The sequence below is a fragment of the Podospora pseudopauciseta genome, chromosome 1, assembly GCF_035222475.1.
Source record: "Podospora pseudopauciseta strain CBS 411.78 chromosome 1, whole genome shotgun sequence".
NCBI lineage: Eukaryota > Fungi > Ascomycota > Sordariomycetes > Sordariales > Podosporaceae > Podospora > Podospora pseudopauciseta.
The window spans coordinates 8,545,575-8,568,643 of NC_085892.1; the positions used below are offsets into that span (position 1 = coordinate 8,545,575).

General features: G+C 54.6%; 6 protein-coding genes across 6 annotated transcripts; 4 read left to right on the forward strand and 2 right to left on the reverse strand.

Annotated features, from left to right (window-relative positions):
* Positions 1-1,151: 1,151 nt before the first annotated feature.
* Positions 1,152-7,811, reverse strand: FAS1_1 (beta subunit of fatty acid synthetase; the record flags this gene model as incomplete). The annotated part of the gene is made up of 2 exons (XM_062908894.1): positions 1,152-2,556; positions 2,615-7,811. The coding sequence occupies 2 exons, from the start codon at positions 7,809-7,811 to the stop codon at positions 1,478-1,480; spliced, it is 6,276 nt and encodes a 2,091-aa protein (XP_062772061.1). The 3' UTR covers positions 1,152-1,477.
* A 25-nt stretch (positions 7,812-7,836) lies between these two features.
* Positions 7,837-8,629, reverse strand: QC763_123305 (uncharacterized protein; the record flags this gene model as incomplete). The annotated part of the gene is made up of 3 exons (XM_062908895.1): positions 7,837-7,875; positions 7,995-8,080; positions 8,563-8,629. The coding sequence occupies 3 exons, from the start codon at positions 8,627-8,629 to the stop codon at positions 7,837-7,839; spliced, it is 192 nt and encodes a 63-aa protein (XP_062772062.1).
* A 1,754-nt stretch (positions 8,630-10,383) lies between these two features.
* On the forward strand, positions 10,384-16,595 carry FAS1_2 (beta subunit of fatty acid synthetase; the record flags this gene model as incomplete). The annotated part of the gene is made up of 3 exons (XM_062908896.1): positions 10,384-11,378; positions 11,447-16,428; positions 16,485-16,595. Exons 1-3 carry the CDS (start codon positions 10,856-10,858, stop codon positions 16,593-16,595), a joined length of 5,616 nt encoding a protein of 1,871 aa, XP_062772063.1. The 5' UTR covers positions 10,384-10,855.
* Positions 16,596-17,476: 881 nt separating this feature from the next.
* On the forward strand, positions 17,477-18,904 carry QC763_123320 (uncharacterized protein; the record flags this gene model as incomplete). The annotated part of the gene is made up of 1 exon (XM_062908897.1): positions 17,477-18,904. One exon carries the CDS (start codon positions 17,477-17,479, stop codon positions 18,902-18,904), a length of 1,428 nt encoding a protein of 475 aa, XP_062772064.1.
* A 289-nt stretch (positions 18,905-19,193) lies between these two features.
* Positions 19,194-20,438, forward strand: QC763_123330 (uncharacterized protein; the record flags this gene model as incomplete). The annotated part of the gene is made up of 3 exons (XM_062908898.1): positions 19,194-19,785; positions 19,846-20,110; positions 20,171-20,438. Exons 2-3 carry the CDS (start codon positions 20,022-20,024, stop codon positions 20,436-20,438), a joined length of 357 nt encoding a protein of 118 aa, XP_062772065.1. The 5' UTR covers positions 19,194-19,785; positions 19,846-20,021.
* Positions 20,439-22,098: 1,660 nt separating this feature from the next.
* QC763_123340 (uncharacterized protein) lies at positions 22,099-23,069 on the forward strand (the record flags this gene model as incomplete). Its single annotated transcript, XM_062908899.1, is given in 4 exon segments — positions 22,099-22,287; positions 22,341-22,591; positions 22,808-22,943; positions 22,962-23,069. 4 exon segments carry the CDS (start codon positions 22,099-22,101, stop codon positions 22,989-22,991), a joined length of 606 nt encoding a protein of 201 aa, XP_062772066.1. The 3' UTR covers positions 22,992-23,069.

Sequence of the window (23,069 nt, forward strand, 5' to 3'; positions counted from 1 at the left end):
CGGAAAGAACTAGACAGAATGACTTGGCCGCTTGTGTGTTCATCTCATGTTTGTGACAGGAACTTGACTGAGTGCTTGGTGTGAGTTTGAGAGCAGGTGCTCTGTGCTCTGTGGCTGCTTCCCAATTGGGAAGGCCAGAGTTTGTGTAAGTGCGCAGTGCTCGGCAGTCTCAAATCCAGACTCACACTCCATCCACCCTTCACTCACTCACTTGCCCAATTGACTCCCAATTAACCACTACACCACACCCAGTTGATGAGCTCTTCAAAAACTGAGATGATATGCTTAGTTTTAAAAGCATGTTCAGCCAACCTAGACATGATCTAGTTCTATCAACACAGCAACACAAACTCGCCCATAATGGAAACTATGCCCAACCCCAGCGCCTTGTGTACATCCATCACGAGGACAGGGTTGATAAAAAGACAAAATAAATGTCGGTGGGTGAAGCTCTGTCTCGACCAAAAAATCACCGAGAATTCTGTCAGCCCTTTCCGCCAAAATCTGCAGACATCACCATCGCCGTCGCCACCAAAAGAACCATCCGTCCATTCCCAAACCCCAAAAACTCTACCTGGCGAGAACCCCTTCCGGATGCCCGAACCCGAAACCAGCTCCGCCATCAACCACAGTGTGCGCATTGTTGAGAGCCAGACTCAACACCACCTCCACCCCCCCCCATCTCCACCTTTTCTACATGGGCAGAAACCACATCCCCCAATGTTGAGCCCTATACCCCACAACAACATCCTCCAAGAAAATTCCCCCCATTCGTCCGGTGCCTTCGTAGTGTTGTAGACCCCCAACTCCCACGCAAGGTCTTCCCGATCGCGCTGACTCGTACGGCAAACCAAGTACCCACCCCATCATCCATCATCCCCAAAATTTCCAAAACAAGGGGACCCTTGGAAAACGCCACTTTGTACACACAACCCTTTCCGATTTCCCCTTACCCAGGGGCTTTGCTTGTCTGACATCCAGAGTGCCCACAAGAGCCCAAGTTTCATGACATTTCATTGCGGGGAAAGAGACGTCAGCTTCTCGAAGCCGCCGTTGGGACTTTTGTAAGGGCGCCTCATGAGGTTGTCTATTGCTGTTGTTCGCCATCAAGGGGTTGCGAATAACTTCACATAGCAACACACAACACAACGCAGCGCAACGCCAACACATTTTACGGCTTGTACCGCCCACAGGCTCTATTTCTCCTCTCCTGTAAAATCTTATGACTTCTAAAAACCGATAAAAACCAAACCAAACCAAACCAAATTCCCAAAAACGCTCCGTTAGACCGCCTGCCCATACATGACACGCATTACAAAAATGTGCGGGTTCATCAAAGAGTACAAGAAAAAATGTACAACATCTACAATGAGAAAAAGAAAAAGTTCCATGCAGCCATGCTTTGGTAGAGAAACCGATTTTCCTTGCCATTTCCTTTTCACATAATCGTCCCATCCACCCATTAGTTTGAATTCATTTACGCCTCTCCTTGAAGGGCCGCGGCACCATCCTCAGAGTACTTCTCCCAGTTGGCCAGGATGTGGCCGATTCTGGGCGAGTTGGTCAGGCGGTACACATCCTCAAAATACTCCTTGGTCAACTCAAACGGCTTGGCCGTCACGTTGGGGATGTACTTGCCAATGAGCTTGGCAGGGTCGATGGTGGTTTGCTTGATCTTCTTGAGCAAGAAACTCCTGAAGGGCTTGACACCAGACCGCAAGAAAGTAGAGTGGAAGGGCACGTCGATACCCTTGAGAGGGATGGTGGCGAACCCGCGCTCGAGTTCCAGGGGCTTAGGTTTGGCTTCGGTCTCCTTGGCACACGCCTGGATGATCTCCACCAGCTTCTCCTTGACCATCTCGGGCTGGAAGTCCTTGCGCATCTGCTCAATGTCGATCTTCATGTGCTTGAGGTAGTTGGTAACGCCAGCGAGGGTGTCGAGGGCACGGAGGTCACCGGCGCACACATACTGCATGTTGGCGATGTTGAAATTGACGATTTCCAAGAGCCAGCCGGTGCTCTCCGCAATGTTGCTGACCACGAAGCGAAGCGCCTCCTCGTTGAAGGTCTTGCTGATGCGGCTGGGGTTGACGGCGCACATGCTGTAGTTGGAGCGACCCTGCTCGTCACGCTCGACAGCGACTTGCATGGTCAGACCGCGGTAGAAGACAACAGAGACCAAAGACTCGATGGGCATGACATCTGCGAGAGCAGCCAGAGCAGAGTACTCTCCAAGAGAGTGACCAGCAAAGGTGCTATCCCTGGGCACAAGACCCTTGGCCTTCATGTCCTCGAAACTTGCCTTCTCCATCAAGGTCAGGGCGGGCTGTGTGAACTGGGTGGCGGAAAGCAGACCCGTTGGTGAACGGTAGGTGTACGATGTGGTCTTCTCGTCGATCTCCTTGAAAATGCGCTCAGATCTGACGGAGCCATCGGCGGCAACTGTCTCGAAGGTCATGGCCATGTAGTTTTGACGGATGGCCTTGCCGCGGGGACCACCGAAGTGAATGGTGAGCTCCTTGGGGTTGTTCTTGACGATGTTGGAGATGGCAAAGCCTGCAGCCTGTTAGTAACATGCCACACAGCGAGGCGAAAATGCAAAAGTGACACTTACCATAAGTATCCAAGAGGTAGTTGTCGGCACGGTCCCAAACGTCCTTGGCAACAGGACTGCTGTTGTACAAGTCCATACCCATGCCTTGCTCCTGAGAACCTTGACCAGTGAAGACATAAGCCGTCACAGGCTGCTCAATCTCGGCCTCGCCGAGAAGGACCTTCTCCTCCGTCTCCTTGTTGCTGGCCTCGACCTTGATGATCTTGCGACCGGCAACCATACCGACGTGCTGCAGCTTGACATTGAGATCGTCATGAGGAAGAACCATGCCAGTAAGAGAAGCGTGGAAGCTGCGAACGCGACCAACCTTGTTCTCAGCGGCCCAGGTCTCAACCAAGCTGCGGACGGCAGCGCTGGAGTACATGCCGTGTGTGATAGTGCCGGGCAGGTTGGCATAAGCGGCAAAGACGCGAGAGACGTGAATGGGGTTGTAGTCACCAGAGACGCGGGCATAAGTCTCGTTGGAAGCAGGGGCGCGCAGCTGGAGAGGGGTCTTGCCGCTGAGAGGAATGGGGTTCTCAAAGTTGATGGGCTGCTCGATGGAAGATCCGTTGCGCTGGAGGTAGTCAATGACTGGGTTGCCGTGGGATTCACCGGCCTCGTAGTCGACGGTAGCAACCTGAATGATCTCCTTGGTGGGAAGCTCCACAAGAACCTGGCCACGGGTCTCCACGTGGCTGAAGACGTTCCTGTTCTTGAACCTGACCAAACTGTGCAGACGGAAGATCAAAGTCTGTCCAAGGAGCTCGATATCAGGGCTAGCATCGTCAAGAACAAACCACTGCTTGGAGCGAAGGACGGCGACATCCTTGGTGCTAGCGAGGTGCACCTGCATGGGCGTCTCGACCTTGCGCTGGAAAGTGTTCTCGAAGTCGTTGTAGACACCGCGGTACAGGAACTGAGAAGTGACCTCCATGACAGCTTCGCCATCACGTGTGATGGTGCCGCATACCTCGACCATCTTTCCAGACTCTTGGTTGATGACGGCGTTGATCTGGGCGGTGGTGTGGACCTCATCGCCCTTCTTCAGAGGCTCGGCACCTGGCATCATGCGGAAGGCATTGGAGAGATGGACAAGCTTGAGCAGGTCACCGTCAATGGTGCGAGGGAAGATAGGCTTGGTGATAGCCTTCCAGCCAACGACAATGGCAAAGTCCATGGGGGCATACATGATCTTCTCGGGTCTGTCGACGAAAGCCTCGCCGGTGTTGCCAACGGCATGGACGAAGTCGTTGATGGCCTCGCTGGTGATGACAGTCTTGCCGCCGTCGAACTTGCTGGTGACAGGAGCATCGAGATCAAACTTCTCATCACCAAACCATGCACGCCAGTAGAACTCCTTGATGTGGTTGTTGCGGTTCTCCATAACCTCGTGAATAGGAGCATACCCAGCTTCAGGGCGGTACTTGAAGCGGAGCGGCAGGGCGACCGACTTGCCAAGGGCAGTGGTATCCTTGATCAAGCTGACGACAATCTCATCCTTGCCATCAAGCTTGACCTCAATAACCTCGACATAGCGGTTATGGCGAGGCTGCTCCTTGACCACGATGACAGTCTTGGCAGGATCATCAGGGTTGGTGATCTCAACAAACAAGCCTCTGGCCGGAGCAAAGATCTTCTTCATCGGGTTGGTCTGGTACTTTTGCCCCTGAACAATGACCTCGGACCGAAGCAGGGCGTATCTCCAGTTGCGCTCAGTACCGGCAAGCATGTTGATCCAAGACTCAACATCAGGGAGTTCCGTCGCCGGAGATGAGCTCAAGCGGTAGGTGTGCTTGCTGGCGTCAACAGCGATGGTGAGGCCGTCAATATCCAACGGAAGTGGCTTGTCAATGAGATCACCACCGAAGTACTCCACGGTGGGAATCTTGGAAGCATCACCGCCGTAGAGGTCCTTGGTGAGACCCTTGATGTGACCCTCATGAATGTTGTCTAGAATCTCCTTGATGGGCTCGTCAACCTTGGTGGCGTGCTTAGCCGCCATGGGACCTTGCAGAATGCAGGTCCTGCCAACATCCTTGCCGATAACGGCACCAAGGTCCTCAGACTGCCAGAGAGAATCCTTCTTGAAGAAGAACTCGAAATCGCCGTCGAGAGTGGGGACGAAAGTGACAGGCTTCTGGCCACGACGCTTGCACAGGAGCAAGAAGTGCTGAACATCTTGGGCGTTGATGAGCTGGGTCTCAGCATCAGGGTAGTGCGAGAGGATACGCTCGACGGCAGCGAAGGGCTCGTCCAGGTCGGCATAGCTCTGCAAGTGAGATGGCTGGCCAGCAGAAGTGGTGAAGCGCTCCTCAAGACGGTGGATGAAGTCACCCGTGAGCTTGGCATAGGATGGGTCGATCCAGCGCTTCTCATCCTCGACATAGAGGAGGGCAACCATGCGGCGCACAACCTCGCCGTAGGTCATGTCCTCGAGATCCACGGCGGTTCCGTCCTTCTTCTGACCGAACCACACCTTGTGGAAGTCTTCGTTGAGCTTCTTGATGATATAGCTCTTCTGTTTCTTGAGCTCGACGAGGCGCTTCTCCTTGGGGAGGCTGAAAATCTTCTGGTCCATCTCGGCCCAGAAGAGAACACCGCGGGTGGCGAGCTTGTGGATGGGCTCACCCATTTCAGACATGACAGTGATAACACCGCCAGCTGCTCCCTTATAAGTGTTCTCCCAAGCAGCATCATCAAGACCTGGGGCATCGACGATGGCTTGCTTGGCAGCCTTGCTCGTGTGCGCTTCCTTGGCAACCATCATGCGGCTGCCGAACATGCAACCATCATATGGCATGGGGGGGTAGCCATACTTGGTGGACCATTCACCGGTGAGGTAGGGATAGGTATCGTCAGCACCACCGAAACCGCTGCCAGCAACCAGGATGAGATTTTCCTGGCGGCGGATACGGCCGTACATGGTAAGGATGGGGGCGTGGAAATCCTCATACGAGTGATGACCACCACCTCTGCCACCAGTCCACTGGAGAATGACAGGGAAGTCGGGGTTGGCCTTGGCAATGTTGATAACGGCCTGGATGGCCTCACTGGAACCTGGCTTGAACGAGATGTGCTTCAAGCCAAGCGTCTCAATATACTCCTGAGCAACCTCGATGGAGGGAACACCGGCACCGATGGTCAAACCTTCAATGGGAACACCCTCGGATCTGAGCCTGCCAAGGAGCGGGATTTGCCAGCCCATAGCACGGGGGTTGACGTAAATGAGGTTGACAGTGATACCGCGACCGGCAGGAATGGCCTGCTCGATCTTGTGGATAGCAGCGGTCATAGTCTTGGCATTGTAGTAACCGCCACCGGCCAACTCAATCTGATACCCAGCGTTCATGGTGGCGGCCACGAAGTCCCAGGGGACGGTGGTAGGGGTCATACCAGCGACCAGAAGTGGCGGGAGACCAAGCAGTCTGCTCATCTTGGTGCTGACATAGGTCCGCCCGCTGGAAGTCTTGACGAGCTGAGGCCCATACGCCTTTACCCAATCAACAGCGTACTTGACAGCGTGCTCCTCATCACGGTCGAAGAGCTCAGACTTGTAGCCAACCTCGGGGACGGTCCCGCTGACGGTGCCAGCCAGGATGACGCGAACACCGGTGCCATCCTTGCTTCTGCTGGTGAGAACACCGAGGCCCGAGATACCTCCCGGACCAAAGTCCAAGATGTGGGTGGCTTGCGGGAAAACGGTGGCCTTCTCCCAGTTGACAACCTCGCTGGTGATCATGCGAACCAAAGCCGGGACAACATTGCCCTTGACAGAGTCACGAATGTCCTTCCCAGTGTTGGTGTCATACACAGCCGAGCCGAGTGACGAGGCGTCGATCTTGACGGTCTTAAGATCCTCGTCAATCAAGCTCGTGGCATCCTCCAGGTACTTGCTGTGGAAAGGAGCCGTGATAGGCAAGAAGCGGTTGACAAAGCGAACCTTTCTTTGCGTGTGGGGGATCTTGGCCTGGTCAATGCCGGTGGCAGCCTTGACCTTCCTGAGCTGAGCATTCAGACCGCAGAGGGACTTTGGAGGACCGGCAACAACCACATTTCGGGGGCTGTTGATCAGGGCAATAGAGATGTGCTGATCGGCTGGCAGATACTGATTTGTGAGGTCAATGTGCTTCTGAACCTCGCTTTGGGGCAGATCGCGAACACTGAGCATAGGGGTGGGCACACCCTCTCCGTTGTCAACGGCATCCTGGAGCAGGGTGGGGGTCATAGACGTCTTGGGGAAAGCTTGCTGACTGCGGGCACCAATCCAGAAGAGAATGGTCAAGGCGGACTTGGAAAGCTCCTCAAAGGACTCCCACGAGTCGCAAGCCGCAGTAATGGCAGCCAAAACGATACCCTGGGAGTGACCAGTGGAGCCAGTGACTCTCTCCCGAAGAATACCGGGGTGGAGGCCCAGGACTTTGCAGGTGACAGCGTAATGGGCCAACTGCACGAGACCAATGAGCGGGAAACTGACAGGCGCTGAGACCATGTAATCCAGATCTGGTGTCGATTCGGGGTGGTGGAGCCAGTGGGTGATATCCAAACCCTTGCTGTACAGCTTCTCAGCACTGGGGTGGCTGGAAAGTGTTTGAAGGAGCTCGGCGGCATTGGAAATGAGCTCGCCGACAAATGATGGGTAGGTGGTGTGCAACTCCCGGAGCTCATCGAAGTACTCCTCAATGTTGCCTTGTCCACCGAAGATATTGTAGATCCGGGCAGCGTCCTCATCGGCAGCACGGAAAAGAGCAGACTGGTGGGATTTCATCGCCCTGTTTGTGGCAGATCTAGCAGCAAAGTAGCTGCGGATCACCTCCAACTTCTTGGCATCGATGCCCTCCAGGTTCGCGACAAGCGCGTGGACATCGTTACCCCTGAGGAATGCTCTCTCAAACTCGTTAAGAATGAGCTTGAGCACTTCTTCATACGAGCCCTGTGCATCATCCTCGCCCTCGGCCACTTCGTTGGCAATGAAGCCCATAAATCTAGCCACCAGCTCCGGGATCGAAGATGGTTCATCGTCCAGAGCCAAATCGTCGGTAGGCGCAGGTAAGCTGGCAGTGAAACGGGTCTTGAGCTCGGAGGCATGGTAATGAAGGCCAGTGGGTATCAAAAACGTCGTCTCGAGAGAGCCGTGGGAAACTGTAAGGGGACGAAGCGAGGCTGACGATCTAGGTGTGACGGCGCCCGTCTGAGGGCCGGTCCCGGAACCGTACATTATGAAAGATATAGGGGTATCGTATCTAATAAAGAAGTGGACTTGTTGGTCTCTTATGAACTCCCTGGGTCTTGTTAGCTTTCTGTTGCAAGCCAATGGCACCACCCCCCCTCGTCTCGTCTCCAATTTGGCGGTGAGCCAGCCAGACGATCAAATACCAAAAAAAAAAAAAAGATCACATACCAGCACAACGATTTGGGAGAGTTCAAGAATCAAACTGCCTGCAACAATTCGCTTTTCTGCGTCGAAAACCGCGAAGACAATGCTGACTGGATGGTGAGCAAACGAACTACTGGCACAGCACGAGGGGGGTGGTGGGGGAGGGTGCCATAGGTTGCAAGATAGGAGGCAGGCTTACAGGGACTGATGGGAGGTGGCAGGTGGGAGAGGAGGGAGGGACTGGAATCCTAAGATAGACCTGCCCTTGGATCGTTCGTTCGTTCGTGTCTTCTCAAGCCCAGGAGAGTGGGTGGGAAGTGTATTATCAGCCCAGGGAGGAGGGGCGGCGAGAGATGGCGGGGAAGGGCGGTGGCGGGGGAACAAGATCAATCTCAGGAGAAGGAAGCGGACGGAAAGGAAGGAGAACAGCAACCGGAGGAAAGCAAGCAGCAGTCAGCAGCAGTTTAGAAGCCCCTCGTGGTTCCCGGATCGGGTGGAGATGTGGATGTGGTCCCTCCACTGGTGTCGACCTTGGGGGATGGCAACGCGTAAAAAGGCCCAACGCAATTCGGCTGTCTCCCTGCGAATCCACGGCTGGCGGCTGCTTCGTCGCTCGCCAAAAAAAAAATTGGGATCTTGTTGGGGATGGCACGACACATCCGCACCCAGATCCCCCCCTGTCGACAGGACCCCTCGTTGTGTGCACTGTCTGGCACAGTGTACTTGTGGCGAGGCTTATGCACCCGCTTAATGCGCTGTACCTTGCCGAGCCTGAGATCCGGCCAACCCGCGAACAGAGGGTTCCACAGCGGCAACCCCACTTGGTCCACCTGTCACAGCGACGACCCCAATGTCCCACATCTGCCCATCATGTATCGATACCTCCATCCGAACGTCCCGACGTATCCCGCCATCCACCAACCCCAGCAAACTTCAGCCCGCCACTGCCCACACAGATCACTGCCCTCGATAGCGGAGCGATAGGACGGAGCGGCGAGGGTCCTTTTGCCATGCATCCATTCTTCCGGAAGGCCTGGCTTTTCTTAGACCCGAGACTTTGTGTAGCGTCGAGAGCCTTCCTTCAGTTCGGGACATATGGGAGAGATCTCGAGCATCATCTTACAGATCTTGTTCATCATTGGGCCGTGCCCCGAGTGCTTACCCCGAGCACGCCGACGTACCTGCGTTTTATCCCGTTGTGCCCGTACGTAGATCCGTGGCTCCGTGCTTCTCCAGGTTTTGGGGGTTCAAAGATTCTTCATTCAGCTTCCCATGGCTCCACCGTGAGGATGCCTGTCGAGGTCCACGGGGAGCCGGCAGTGCCGGTCTGGAATCTCCAGTTGATAACAACGCCTCGCCGCAGGTCTGCCGTATCAGTCGGATCAACTGGAACATTTGGAACAGCATCCTACAAAGTCACATACTGGTCCAATGCCATCTTGAAGGCAGGGCCGGCACCTTTTTCTGGAATATCTGCTCAGCCTTCTGAATTACGGGTGTCAGAGGAAGTCCCGGTTCCGTTGCCGAGAAGGTGTCCCTCTGCTTTAGTAGACGGACGCACCAAGTACTATCAAGACATGAGGTGAGAATAACGTACTTTGTAGGTCCGAATGTGGAAACTCTCTTTGCAGCCCAAGGACTCAGTGTGAACGGAACGCCAGGAGACAAGCTCGACTGTAATTCTTTTCCGTTCGGGCAGTCCCCACGGCCAACCACAACATTCCACACGATCGTGTGTGAGCCGATGTCAACTGAATTGTAGCCCACATGTTTAGGGCCCAAAGGTTCAAAATAGTGGATGGCAAACATGCATCAAGGGATGATGATCTGGTCCGACAGCTTTCTCCGCTTGCGCCGCGACCATCTGTAGCCATCTGATATCTCCAGATCTACAGGGACTCTACATGCCGGAGACAGAGGTACCATGCGGTGCTGCTGTACCACTACCAGATTGATAAATTTGCAGAGCGTGTCAGCCAAGGTCCAAATAAACAATAAACAAGCCTTTGATGGCTTACAATGCCCTGGCAAGGCATGATTGGCATCTGGCAGAGGAGCACACACGGCCGAGGTCTATCCGGATCTCCGGGATCATGACGCCATGCAGTAATGAGGCTCAAGGTTGAAACGGTCCGACAGGCGTGTCCGAAGTGTCCAGGACACGGAGCACAGTCGTCGAGTCTCGGGTCTTGTCCTTTTGCTGGTTGCCTGCTCTCTGCTTTTTGCTCTCTACCGGGAGACATTGGGCTGCGGTGAAACTCGGCGGTGACGGCTGTCGAGCGGAGGTATCGAGACTTCGGTCGCTGTCTGCTCCAAACACTGTGGGGTAGCTAGTGAGAGGTGCGCTAGGCTGAATCAGGTTAGGTCCAGAGTTTGGTTGAGAAGCAGCTTGCAAGGTGCGCCAGCGGGCATGGGGGGGCACTCCCATTTGCAGGGGTCTGCCGAGCCCAAAATTCATTCAACAGTTGCACCTTGAAGACGCGGTAGCTCCCAATTTTTTTGTCTATTGCCCCCGGTCTCACGACTATCTTGTCATTCCAGTTGCCCCCCTCTGTCAAAAGTCTGGGTTCCGCATCCCCGAAGCCCCTTGCGTGGAACGAGCTGGGTCCGTCTTAATCTTCATCTCTCTTCTTCTCAGGCACGCCCTCGCCTGTTCGTCCAACCTTTTTCCCGCCCCTCCTCCCCTCCCTCCACCTCACCAACTCGGCGACGGCATCGACCCTCCCACTAATCTACCACCACCACCACCATCACGCCAATTCTCCCCCCCGGGTCTCACTGGGAACGGTTCATGACCACCGCTTGTTCATAGAAGATACCCCCTACGATATTCTCTTTCTGCTTCTTCTTTTCTTCCCAAGTTACGTTCCAGCAGCCCCTCCAAGATGCGTCCCGAAGTTGAGCAGGAGCTCGCCCACACGCTCCTTGTCGAGCTTCTCGCCTACCAGTTTGCTTCTCCTGTCAGATGGATTGAGACACAAGATGTGTTTCTTGCCGAGAAGATTGCCGAGCGTATCGTGGAAATCGGTCCCGCTGATACCCTTGGTGTAATGGCCAAGAGGACGCTCGCCTCCAAGTACGAAGCTTACGACGCCGCAAAGTCTGTTCAAAGACAAATTCTCTGCTACAACAAGGACGCCAAAGAGATTTACTACGATGTCGATCCAGTTGAAGAGGAGCCTGAGCCGGTAGCAGCCGCGCCAAGCTCTTCCAGTGCTCCCGCTGCGGCTGCGGCGGCCCCAGCTGCTGTTGCGGCGGCACCTCCACCACCGAGTGCTGGCCCTGCTGCCTCGGTGCCCGATGCGCCGGTGCCGGCCGTTGACATTGTGAAGGCTTTGGTTGCTCAAAAGCTCAAGAAGGGAGCATCTGACATTCCATTGGGCAAGGCCATCAAGGACTTGGTTGGTGGTATGTTCTCGCGACCCCTGAAAAAAAACCCCTTTATGTTGGAGTTTTGCTGACAACGAGAAACACAGGTAAATCCACACTTCAGAATGAAATCGTCGGTGACCTCGGGAAGGAGTTTGGCTCGACACCCGAAAAGCCCGAAGATACACCGCTTGATGAGCTCGGTGCTGCGTTGCAGGCCACTTTCGATGGCAACCTCGGCAAGACCACCCAGGGTCTTATCGCTCGTCTGATTTCTTCAAAGATGCCCGGTGGATTCAACATTACGACTGCGAGGAAGTACCTCGAGACGAGGTGGGGTTTGGGCTCCGGACGCCAAGACGGAGTTCTTCTGCTGGCCATCACTATGGAGCCAGCCGCGCGTCTGGGGTCCGAGGCTGATGCCAAGGCTTTCCTCGACGACGTATCCCAGAAGTACGCCGCCAGCGCTGGCATCAGCTTGTCCACCGCTGCGGCTGCTGGCCCAGCCGGCGGTTCCGGCGGCGGCATGATGATGGACCCGGCGGCGATTGAGGCTCTGACCAGCGACCAGAAGACGTTTTTCAAGCAACAGCTGGAGCTCACTGCGAGATATCTCAAGGTGGACATTCGTGCCGGAGACAAGGCTTTCCAGGCCTCCCAAGAGTCTTCCAAGGTCTTGCAGGCCCAGATTGATCTTTGGATGGCCGAGCATGGCGACTTCTACGCCTCTGGCATTGAGCCCGTTTTTACGCCGCTCAAGGCTCGCGTTTACGATTCGTCATGGAACTGGGCCCGTCAAGATGCTCTTAGCATGTACTACGACATCATTTTCGGGCGGTTGCAGGCTGTTGACCGTGAAATTGTTGGCAAAAGTATCCGGATCATGAACCGTTCCAACCCAGCTCTCCTCGAGTTCATGCAATATCACATCGACAACTGCCCAACAGAGCGTGGAGAGACCTATCAGCTTGCCAAAGAGCTCGGTGCCATGCTCATCGAGAACTGCAAGGAGGTGCTCTCTGCCGACCCTGTGTACAAGGATGTTGCGGTCCCTACCGGCCCACGCACCACTGTTGATGCTCGCGGCAACATGAAGTATGAGGAGGTTCCTCGCGCTAGCTGCAGAAAGCTCGAGCATTATGTCCAACAAATGGCCGAGGGTGGCAAGATTTCCGAGTACGGCAGCAGGACAAAGGTTCAGAATGATCTGTCCAAGATCTACAAGTTGATCAAGCAGCAGCACAAGCTTCCTAAGACATCGCAGCTCGAGATCAAGAGCTTGTACAGTGACATCATCCGCTCTCTTGGCATGAACGAGAGCCAGATCATTCCCAAGGAGAACGGCAAGGGTGCCAGCGCCGCCGCCGGTCTCGTCAAAAAGTCCAAGCCCAAGGGCAAGACTGAGACCATTCCCTTCCTCCATCTCCGCAAGAAGACTCAGCATGGCTGGGACTACAGCAAGAAGCTCACCAGCCTGTACCTTGACTGCTTGGAGGAAGCCGCCAAGGATGGTGTCACATTTGCTGGCAAGTATGTGCTCATGACTGGTGCTGGAGCTGGCTCCATCGGTGCCGAGGTTCTCCAGGGCCTCATCACTGGCGGTGCCAAGGTTGTTGTCACCACCTCTCGCTTCTCCCGTGAGGTGACCGAGTATTACCAGTCCATGTATGCTCGTTATGGCTCGCGCGGCTCTCAGCTCGTGGTCGTTCCCTTCAACCAGGGCAGTGTTCAGGATGTCAACGCCCTTGTCGAGTACATCTATGACCCCAAGACCGGCCTTGGCTGGGACTTGGACTTCATCGTTCCTTTTGCCGCCATTTCTGAGCAGGGTCGCCAGATCGATGGCATCGACTCCAAGTCTGAGCTTGCTCACCGCATCATGCTCACCAATCTCATCCGTCTTCTCGGAAACGTCAAGGCCCAGAAGGCCGCCCGTGGTTTCGAGACCCGTCCTGCTCAGGTCATTCTTCCCCTTTCTCCCAACCACGGCACGTTCGGCAGTGACGGTCTCTACTCCGAGTCCAAGCTTGGCCTCGAGACTCTCTTCAACAGGTGGCATGCCGAGGACTGGGCTAACTACCTCACCATTTGCGGTGCCATCATCGGCTGGACCCGTGGCACTGGTCTCATGGCTGGTAACAACATGGTGGCCGAGGCTGTCGAAAACTTTGGCGTGCGCACCTTCTCGCAGCAGGAAATGGCTTTCAACCTTCTTGGACTCATGTCTCCCACTGTCGTCGATTTGTGCCAGAATGAGCCCGTGTTTGCCGACTTGAACGGTGGTCTCCAGTTTATTCCCAACCTGAACGAGGTGATGACCAAGGAGCGCAAGTCCATCACCGAGACCAGCGAGATTCGTCGTGCCGTCACCAAGGAGACCGCTGTCGAGAACAAGATTGTCAATGGTGAAGATTCGGAGGTCCTCTACAAGAAGAAGGTCATCGAGCCTCGCGCCAATCTCAAGTACGACTTCCCCACCCTTCCCGACTGGAAGTCCGAGGTTGCTCCTCTCAACGACAAGCTCAAGGGCATGGTCGATCTCGACAGGGTTGTCGTCATTACTGGTTTCGCCGAGGTTGGTCCATGGGGCAACTCGAGGACTAGATGGGAGATGGAGGCGTACGGCGAGTTCTCCCTGGAGGGCTGCATCGAGATGGCCTGGATGATGGGTCTCATCAGGAATCACAACGGTCCCATCAAGGGCCAGCCATACTCCGGCTGGGTTGATGGCAAGACTGGCGAGCCTGTGGAGGACAAGGACATCAAGGCCAAATACGAAAAGTACATCTTGGAGCACTCCGGTATCCGTCTGATCGAGCCCGAGCTGTTCGATGGCTATGACCCCAACAAGAAGCAGCTCCTCCAGGAGGTCGTCATTGAGGAGGATCTGGATCCCTTCCAGACTTCCAAGGAGACCGCCGAGGAGTTCAAACGCGAGCATGGAGACAAGGTCGAGGTCTTTGAGATCCCTGAGAGTGGCGAGTACACTGTTCGTATGAGGAAGGGGGCATCCCTCTGGATTCCCAAGGCCCTTCGCTTCGACCGTCTCGTTGCTGGTCAGATCCCAACTGGCTGGGACGCCAAGCGCTACGGCATCCCTGAGGACATCATCAGCCAAGTCGACCCCGTTTCTCTGTACGTTCTCGTCTCGACTGCCGAGGCCCTCTTGTCCTCCGGTATCACAGATCCTTTCGAGTTCTACAAGTATGTCCATGTGTCCGAAGTGGGCAACTGCATTGGTGGTGGTCTTGGTGGATCAACGGCTCTCCGCCAGATGCACGTCGATCGCTACAAGGACAAGCCGGTCCAGAACGACATTCTTCAGGAGTCTTTCATCAACACCATCGCTGCGTGGGTGAACATGTTGCTCCTCTCGTCTTCTGGCCCCATCAAGACCCCCGTCGGTGCTTGCGCTACTGCTGTTGAATCCGTCGACATCGGTTATGAGACCATCATGGAGGGCAAGGCCCGCATCTGCATCGTCGGTGGTTATGATGACTTTGGTGAGGAGGGCTCGTACGAGTTCGCCAACATGAAAGCCACCAGCAACTCTGTTGACGAGATGGCCCATGGCCGCACTCCTGCCGAGATGTCCAGACCCACCACCACGACTAGAAACGGCTTCATGGAAGCTCAGGGTGCCGGTCTCCAGGTCATCATGACTGCCAAGCTCGCTCTCGACATGGGTGTTCCCATTTGGGGCATTCTTGCCCTCACCACGACCGCCTCTGACAAGATCGGACGCTCCGTCCCTGCTCCCGGCCAGGGTGTTCTCACCACCGCCCGTGAGCATTCCGGCAAGTTCCCCTCGCCACTTCTGGACATCAAGTACAGAAGGCGCCAGATCGAGAGGCGCACTCGCCAGATCCAGGGTGATAAGGAAGCCGAGCACCAATACCTCGCCGACGAGGCTGAGGCTCTCAAGTCTGAGGGTCGGTCGCGTGGTGAGATTGAGGAGTATGTCGCAGACCGGGCCAGGCACATCGAGAAGGAGGCCGAGAGGCAAACTCGCGAGGTGTTGCGCAGCTTTGGCAACAACTTCTGGAAGCAGGATCCCAGCATCGCTCCCCTGCGTGGCGCTCTGGCCACTTGGGGTCTCACCATCGACGATCTTGACGTTGCTTCTTTCCACGGCACGTCCACCAAGGCCAACGACAAGAACGAGTCTTCTGTTATTTGCCAACAGCTCGAGCATCTCGGCCGTACCAAGGGCAATGCCGTCATGGGTATCTTCCAGAAGTATCTCACAGGTCATCCCAAGGGTGCTGCCGGTGCCTGGATGTTGAACGGCTGCCTGCAGGTTCTCAACAGTGGTCTCGTGCCCGGTAACCGCAACGCTGACAACGTCGACGCCATCATGGAGAAGTTTGATCACATCGTCTACCCCAGCCGTACTCTCCAGACCGATGGCGTCAAGGCTTTCTCGGTCACCTCTTTTGGTTTCGGCCAGAAGGGTGCTCAGGCTATCGGTATCCACCCCAAGTATCTGTATGCCACTCTTGACCAGCAGACCTTCAACTCGTACAAGACTAGGGTTGAGGCTCGCCAGAAGAAGGCCTACACGTACTTCCACAACGGCCTGATCAACAACGCGCTGTTCGTTGCAAAGGACAAGCCCCCATATACCGATGAGCAGCTCAGCCAGGTTCTCCTCAACCCCGATGCTCGCGTCACGGAAGACAAGAAGACTGGCCAGCTCATCTTCCCTCCCAACTTCATGAAGCTTTCTGAGAAGACTGCTTCCGCCACGCCTGCTTCTCCTCAGAGCGGCAAGGCAGCTTTGGAGATGATGATTGGGCAGGCCGCGAGGGCACTTGAGACGGCCAACACTCAGGTGGGTATGGATATTGAGGACATCAAGTCGATCAACACCAACAGCGACACTTTCCTTGACCGCAACTTCACCGAGGCCGAGATGAAGTACTGCTTCTCGTCCTCCACTGGGCGGTCGCCTCAGAAGGCGTTTGCTGGCCGATGGAGTGCCAAGGAGGCCGTCTTCAAGGCCCTGCGTGTCCAGGGACAAGGAGCGGGTGCGGCTCTGAAGGATATTGAGATCGTTTCAGACAGCACTGGCTCACCAACAGTCAAGGTATGCAAAGCGGATCCTGCGTCTGGTGTGATCATAAGCTAACTTTTCGCTTGTAGCTGCACGGTTACGCTCAAGAAGCCGCTCAGAAGGCTGGTATCAGATACGTCAACGTGTCCATCACATACACCGATGACCACGCGGCCGCCATTGCCACAGCGCAGCTCTGAGCCCATGGATGAATACGAGAAAAGGATTAGACGAAAGGGACTATACTATCTATCATACATACATGTTGTAATTGGGAACTAGGGACTTGAAAAGGATGTGTACATCATGATTTAGATCGACGGCCTCGGGATGGGACGTCGCCATAGAGCGCGCGCATGGGATTTGTCTGCGTAGATTTTGAGGGCGTTTATGTTGGCATCTTACTAGGTTATGTTTTAAGCTTTTTTTGATTATCAGGTCAACTGCCGAACGAGTTCATCCAGTGTGACGTGACGTCTGACACCTGACACCTGTCAAACCAGGGGCAATGACGGTGCCACCCAGGCACATGTTCTAGTGTTGACCAAACTGTCGGTTTCATCGTTTCATCAGCGAGCGAAGCTTTAAAAAGTTGCGTCCTTCCTTTGTTGTTCTAGCGTGATGGCGGGCTGTGTCGGTTCGGATCGGCTGCAAGAGTGCTTGCTCTCGGCCTGGTCGGGCAACGCCGGCACCCGTGACCCCCGCAGGCGGCGACCCGCGTTCGGGGGCGCAGAGAGCCGAACTCCACTCTCGGCGGGGGGATATCCGCTGGCGCTGCCAAGCGCGGGTTGTCATCGACTTTGTTGTTCACTTCTGAAACCTGGCAGAAATAGATAAGAAACAGTTTTCCTGTTTATTTTGTTTCCGGACTTGATCTTTTGGGCTTTTTGGCGACTTTTGCGACACTTATCTCGATCCAGATAAATTGGAGATACGACGGACGGAGTGTTGGACTGATAAGCAAAGACCGACCAGGCACGGCCGGCACACAGTACAACCAACCTCCTTGTTCACGATTGGATCTTACTTCTGACAAAACTTACAAGCCGTTTGCCATTTCCAAGACTATCACATCATCAAAATGGGGGATATCGGCTTCTCCACCGCTGCCGTGAGCGAGACAAGGCCACCAGCGAAGAACAAGATCTTCCTTGGCACTTTCATCCACTCCAAGACTCTCAGCGAACTCGAGTATCTTCACAATGCCGCCGTAGCAGTTGACAGTCTCGGCACCATTGTCGCTGTCTCCCCGGACACCGACATCGCCAAGGCCAAAAGCACACTCCTCCCCCAGCTGAACTGGCCCTCTGATGATACCGACATGGTTGTCGCCAAAGCCGGCCAGTTCTTTTTCCCAGGCTTCATCGACACCCACCTCCACGCCTCGCAGTATCCCAACGTTGGCCTCTTTGGCAACTCGACCCTCCTGGACTGGTTGAACACTTACACTTTCCCCTTGGAGGCGTCTTTATCCTCGCTCCCAAAAGCCCAAAAGGTCTACTCCCGTGTCATCCGCAAGACACTTTCTCACGGCACAACCACTGCGGCGTACTATGCCACCATTGACGTCCCCGCCACCAATCTCCTGGCAGATTTGTGCCTCTCTTCTGGCCAGCGCGCCCTGATCGGGAGAGTATGCATGGATCAACTTGGCCCATCCTACTACCTCGACGAATCCCCAGCGGAATCCCTCGCCAAAACAAAGCAGTGCATCGATCACGTCTTGTCCAAAGACCCCAAGATGGAGCTAATCACCCCCATCATCACCCCCCGTTTCGCACCCGCTTGTTCGGCCCCCCTGATGAAGGAGCTAGGCCAACTAGCAAAAGAAACCGACCTCCCTGTTCAGACACACATCAGTGAAAACAAAAACGAGATAGCCCTCGTGGCGAGTCTGTTCCCAGACGCAGGGGATAGCTACGCAGAGGTGTACGACACGTTTGGGCTGCTGACGCCAAGAACGATCCTGGCGCATGCGGTGCACCTGACAGAAAAAGAAGCGGATTTGGTCACGGAGAGGAAGAGCAAAGTCAGCCATTGCCCTTGCTCCAACTCGGCGATTACCTCTGGAGCGGCGAGGGTGAGGTGGTTGTTGGATAAGGGGATCGAGGTTGGGCTGGGGACGGATATGAGCGGGGGGTACTCGCCTAGTGTGCTCGAGGCGGCGAGGCATGCGGTTTTGGTGAGCAGGCATATTTGTATGGATGAGGGGAAGTCGGAAGAGAGGGATAAGTTGAGCGTGGAGGAGGTTTTGTACCTGGCTACGAGGGGAGGGGCGAAGGTTGTGGGGATGGAGGACAAGATTGGTGGGTTGGAGGTGGGGATGGAGTGGGATGCTCAGCTTGTAAAACTTCATGAGGTGGATGAAGAGGAGGAGGAGGAGGGAAATGTCGATGTGTTTGGATGGGAGAGTTGGGAGGAGAAGATTGCGAAGTGGGTATATAATGGTGATGATAGGAATACAAAGAAGGTGTGGGTGAGGGGGAGGTTGGTTCATGAGAGGAAGTGATTTCACACATTTTGATTATTTCAGGAATTTAGAAAGAGAACAGCAAGCGTGTTGGCGTTTAGAAGATCTTGTAACGAATATGATGACAGTTTTTCCCGTTTAAATCATCACAGGAACAATTGTAGGAAATTCTGTTCCATAAAGCTGTGGCAAGTGTTGACCAAGTCGCAAAAGAAGCAACCGTCATGGGGTTGAACCAACTACCTGAAGCGAAGGGTCGAGTCCGGCCCACACAACCCCAACTGGTCAGGCCAGGTTGCTCGCGGCTCCTTGACCGTTGCGCTGTCTACACACAATGGCTAGCTACTTCGCTGATAGCATGTGCAGATAGGTGGTATATAAGTATGCTTTCTATCGGCTTAGTTTCATCTCAAATTCATCATCCAATGATATGACATCATCGTAACCATCTCAAAGTCGTAAACAACTGCGGCGCTGTCCGCCTTGGCCATGACCCCGATCGACCCGCCGCAAAGGCCAGCCGACCGCTGTGCCCCTTCAATCAAATCACCGTCGGATTTTGTCAGCCATTGAACATGCCACTGAACAAAAGCTGATGAGTCAGTACAGTAAGCTACGCCTCCATTTTTAGGCCGTGAAACGTCAACGAGGCCAGCAACCCAGGACGCCATGACGGCTGCCACCATCCGGGCCATCCCTTAACCTTATTTCTCGGCCGAGTTCGATCCCATGATTTTCCCCGACGACCGTCATCATGATTATGGAATGTTTCCGCTGCCTAAGGGCCGGAGAAGTCGGCTTAGGATCGGCCGGGTCTGCGGGTATCGTGCGGCAAGGGGGCGATCAACCCAAGAAGGTCATCATCAAGTCGAAACTAGGCGAATAAGCAGAAACGCCTTGATGAGAAGAGAATTGGACCGGTGAGATGGCCAAGACTTGTTTGAGATCCTGGGGATGAACTCATCATGAGAATACCGTAGGAGAACTTGGGCTTTTAGCAGTGAGGTGGGTGTGATCGAAAGAGTATAAATCAGACAGATTTCGCTCGCTTGAAAGAAACTATTCATCAGCATCAACAACTACAACAGCAACATAACAGCAGCAAACAACACTTTCAAAACACTCACACAAATAATCAATCTTGCCATCTTTCAAAATGCGTGCCACCACCACCATCCTCTTCATCGCTTCCCTCGCCTCCACCGCCTTCGGTGCTGCGACCAAGATGTTTGACGACGAGAACTGGTATTCCTCCCTTTATCGTCATCTCTTGCCAAATACAGCCTAACTAATCGCTTCCTCTAGCCAAAATGAAGTCGACAAAAAGGTCTTTAACGGCTTCTCCACCGGTGACGCTCCCCTCACCGACAACATCAAATCCATCCGCACCGACTCCCGCGTCGACACCTGGTTTGCCTACCAGCGCAACGACGGCGAGGGGTGCAAGGGCGACCTCATCACCAGAGTCAACAACGGTGATTGCATCAAGGTTTCTGACTTGGGCATTGGATGCACGCGGTTGTGTGCCAGTGGTTTGGGTGCTGGCAGCTGTGTTGCTACCACTATCCCTTAAACGGTGATGCTGCTTTGAGATATAGGGGATTGCTGGTCTGAATTGGGCGTTTGGATAAAGGTCGGGGATTGGTTTGAATTCGCATATTGATAGTATTTGGCTTATTGAATTTCTACACTGTCTGTTTTAAACAATTTGCCATGCCGCTGCGAGTGAAAATAGACAAAGAAAAGGCGTACGGCTAACTATAACCCGAAGAGCAACAGGTGCCAGTTACAGAGCCTGTCAGAGTTGACTGACGTCGGGTCTGATGATGGCTGCACCGAAGGCACGGTTCAACACTGCGGCTGCTTGCAGTCGCAGTGTTGGCACTCAATCTCTTGGTGCGCTTTCCTCCACCCATTGGCTCGCCATGTCCTGTGACCCTGTTTCGACCACCTATCAAAGTTTTCAAAAGACATCTCGATCAACGATCCACATGTCTCGCGGCACTCGATATAGACGGCTGATCAACCCGAAGAATGCACCATCTCGCGTTCTATCTTCAGCCGCATCTCTCAAGATGATTCAATCCACTCTTCTGGAAGCAAATGCCAACACTTGTTCCGGCTAATAATAGCGAAGTCCTCAACGCCTATCGCGGCTCCTTTCCGTTACCGGTCGCTACACCCAGCTCAACAACAGTTGTCGTCGTTCCGCGATATTGACCAGGACCCACGATAATGAAACCTCAAACTACACCGTTCACTACCGTCGTCATCATGCACAGACTCCCGCCTTGGCACTGGTAGTCAAGATTGAGGCAGCCGACGCGTTGTGGGGGCGTTTTGTTTTCTAACGACAAACCCTCGTGTCATTCTTCCCCAGAAACCTCAAAATCCAAGAGCAAATTCCCATCGCGAAGCAAACAACCCCTCCCCAAGAAGCGTGATCTTGTGCCGTAGTCCCGCGCCAAGCTGCAAGAGAGAAAAAAAGTGCGGAAGCCGAGCCACGGCGCGACACGGGTTAGGGGACACCCCTTGTCTCTCGCTTGGTGTGCATCCTCTGGCGAATCACGAGCCTTCCAAGCCGCCATATTGGGCAGTGCTCACCACTTGAAGCTTCAGCTCATTAACCAGTTGCGGCATTCCAGCAGACAATCCCCAGGGTCGTCCCAAGGGAAGCCCAACTGCGGGCCCAAAAGTAGACCCAAAGTCTGCTATGCGTCTGCTTTTTGTCACTTGAAATTTGACGTCTCACTCACTGCGCAGTGGTTTCCTTTTCTTCAGCCTTCGGGGCACACATATCGGCCTTGGCACGACGACGTCAGCAAATCGAGTTTCAACGACATACCCCGGCACACCACACACCCAAGCGCCGTTTCTCAGTACATTCTTCCATCGTGTCAGTCCATGCCTGGCGTGGACATGGGTGCCGAACCGTTGTTGAGGCCGCCACTGCATCTTGGGCTTGCAGAAACTGACACACCCTGTCCGTTCAGGCATGCGGCATGTGAGCAACCGCCCCCCCCCCCAAGCCGAATCTGGCCTGGCTGATTAGGTCTTGAATGCGAAATGAGGAGATGTGTGACACCAAAGCAAAGTGATAAAAAGATTGTGTTTCCCCCACTTCTGAGCAGCTGGTTTATTGCTGTAGGCCAAACCGAACTGTGTATTATCAACAACACCAGCTTCGTACGGACGGACTCGACACCACCCCAAGTCACCAACAGACCCACATCATGTCGACTCAAGGTCTCCTTGCAAAGGGCGTTCCCCCTCAACCCCTCTGGCTCCTCTACATCAAGATCGCGATTTTGGTGCTCTCACTCGTCACACTCGCTCTCGGTGCTTGGGCCGTATCAATCTTTGGTGGCTATGCTGGAGGATATGGTGGCCCAACTGGCGCCGGTGGTCTTGTCATCTTCACAGTATGCTTCCTCTTTTCGAGTCCTATATCTCATCTCATACTCACACATCACAGGCTATCTGGTCCTTCATCGTCTACGGCGGCGCCGCAGCCATTGAGATCTGGGCCCCTCACTTCTTCTATCGCATCGGCGCTCTGGTCGGTTACATCCTCCACATCATCTTTTGGCTCTCCGCCTGGGCCTGGTCTGCCAGCGCCGCTTCCTTCTGGCTCTCATACACGTATGGCTTTGGTTTCTACGACTCTGTGTGGAAGAGAGAGGGCCAGGCTCTCGGTGCCTGCGCCGGTCTCGGTGCTTTGATCTGGTAAGCAAAATCAGATTGTCCCGGTATTCACAGCAGGATTTCCTCCGTCCCCGTAGCTGCGCCGCACTGCCTCACGGCAACATCACATGGGTGTCAGCAATTCGGGGATACCACCCCGCACTGATGTGCATCCAGTGCAATCAAGCAATCAAGCCACAAAATCTCCCAATTTGGACCTACCAACCCGACCTGATTGGCTAACATTCTGGACCGCAGGGTTCTTTCCATTGTGCACTTGGTCTTCTTCATCCGTGCCTCCCTGGCTGATCCTGAGGGGTCTGGCCCGGCCCCTGGCACCGCCGGCCAAGCTGAGCTCGGCCAGGTCAAGCCTGAGCAGCAGTACCCCGCACAGCAGACATATCCTGTCCAGCAAACCTATCCTGTCCAGCAGACTCAATAGATGCGCTTCATGCAGGTGAAGCTGCACGTTGGTCTGTGAGGGTGGTGAAGGAAATTGAGTCGGTGTGGTCACGCCAGA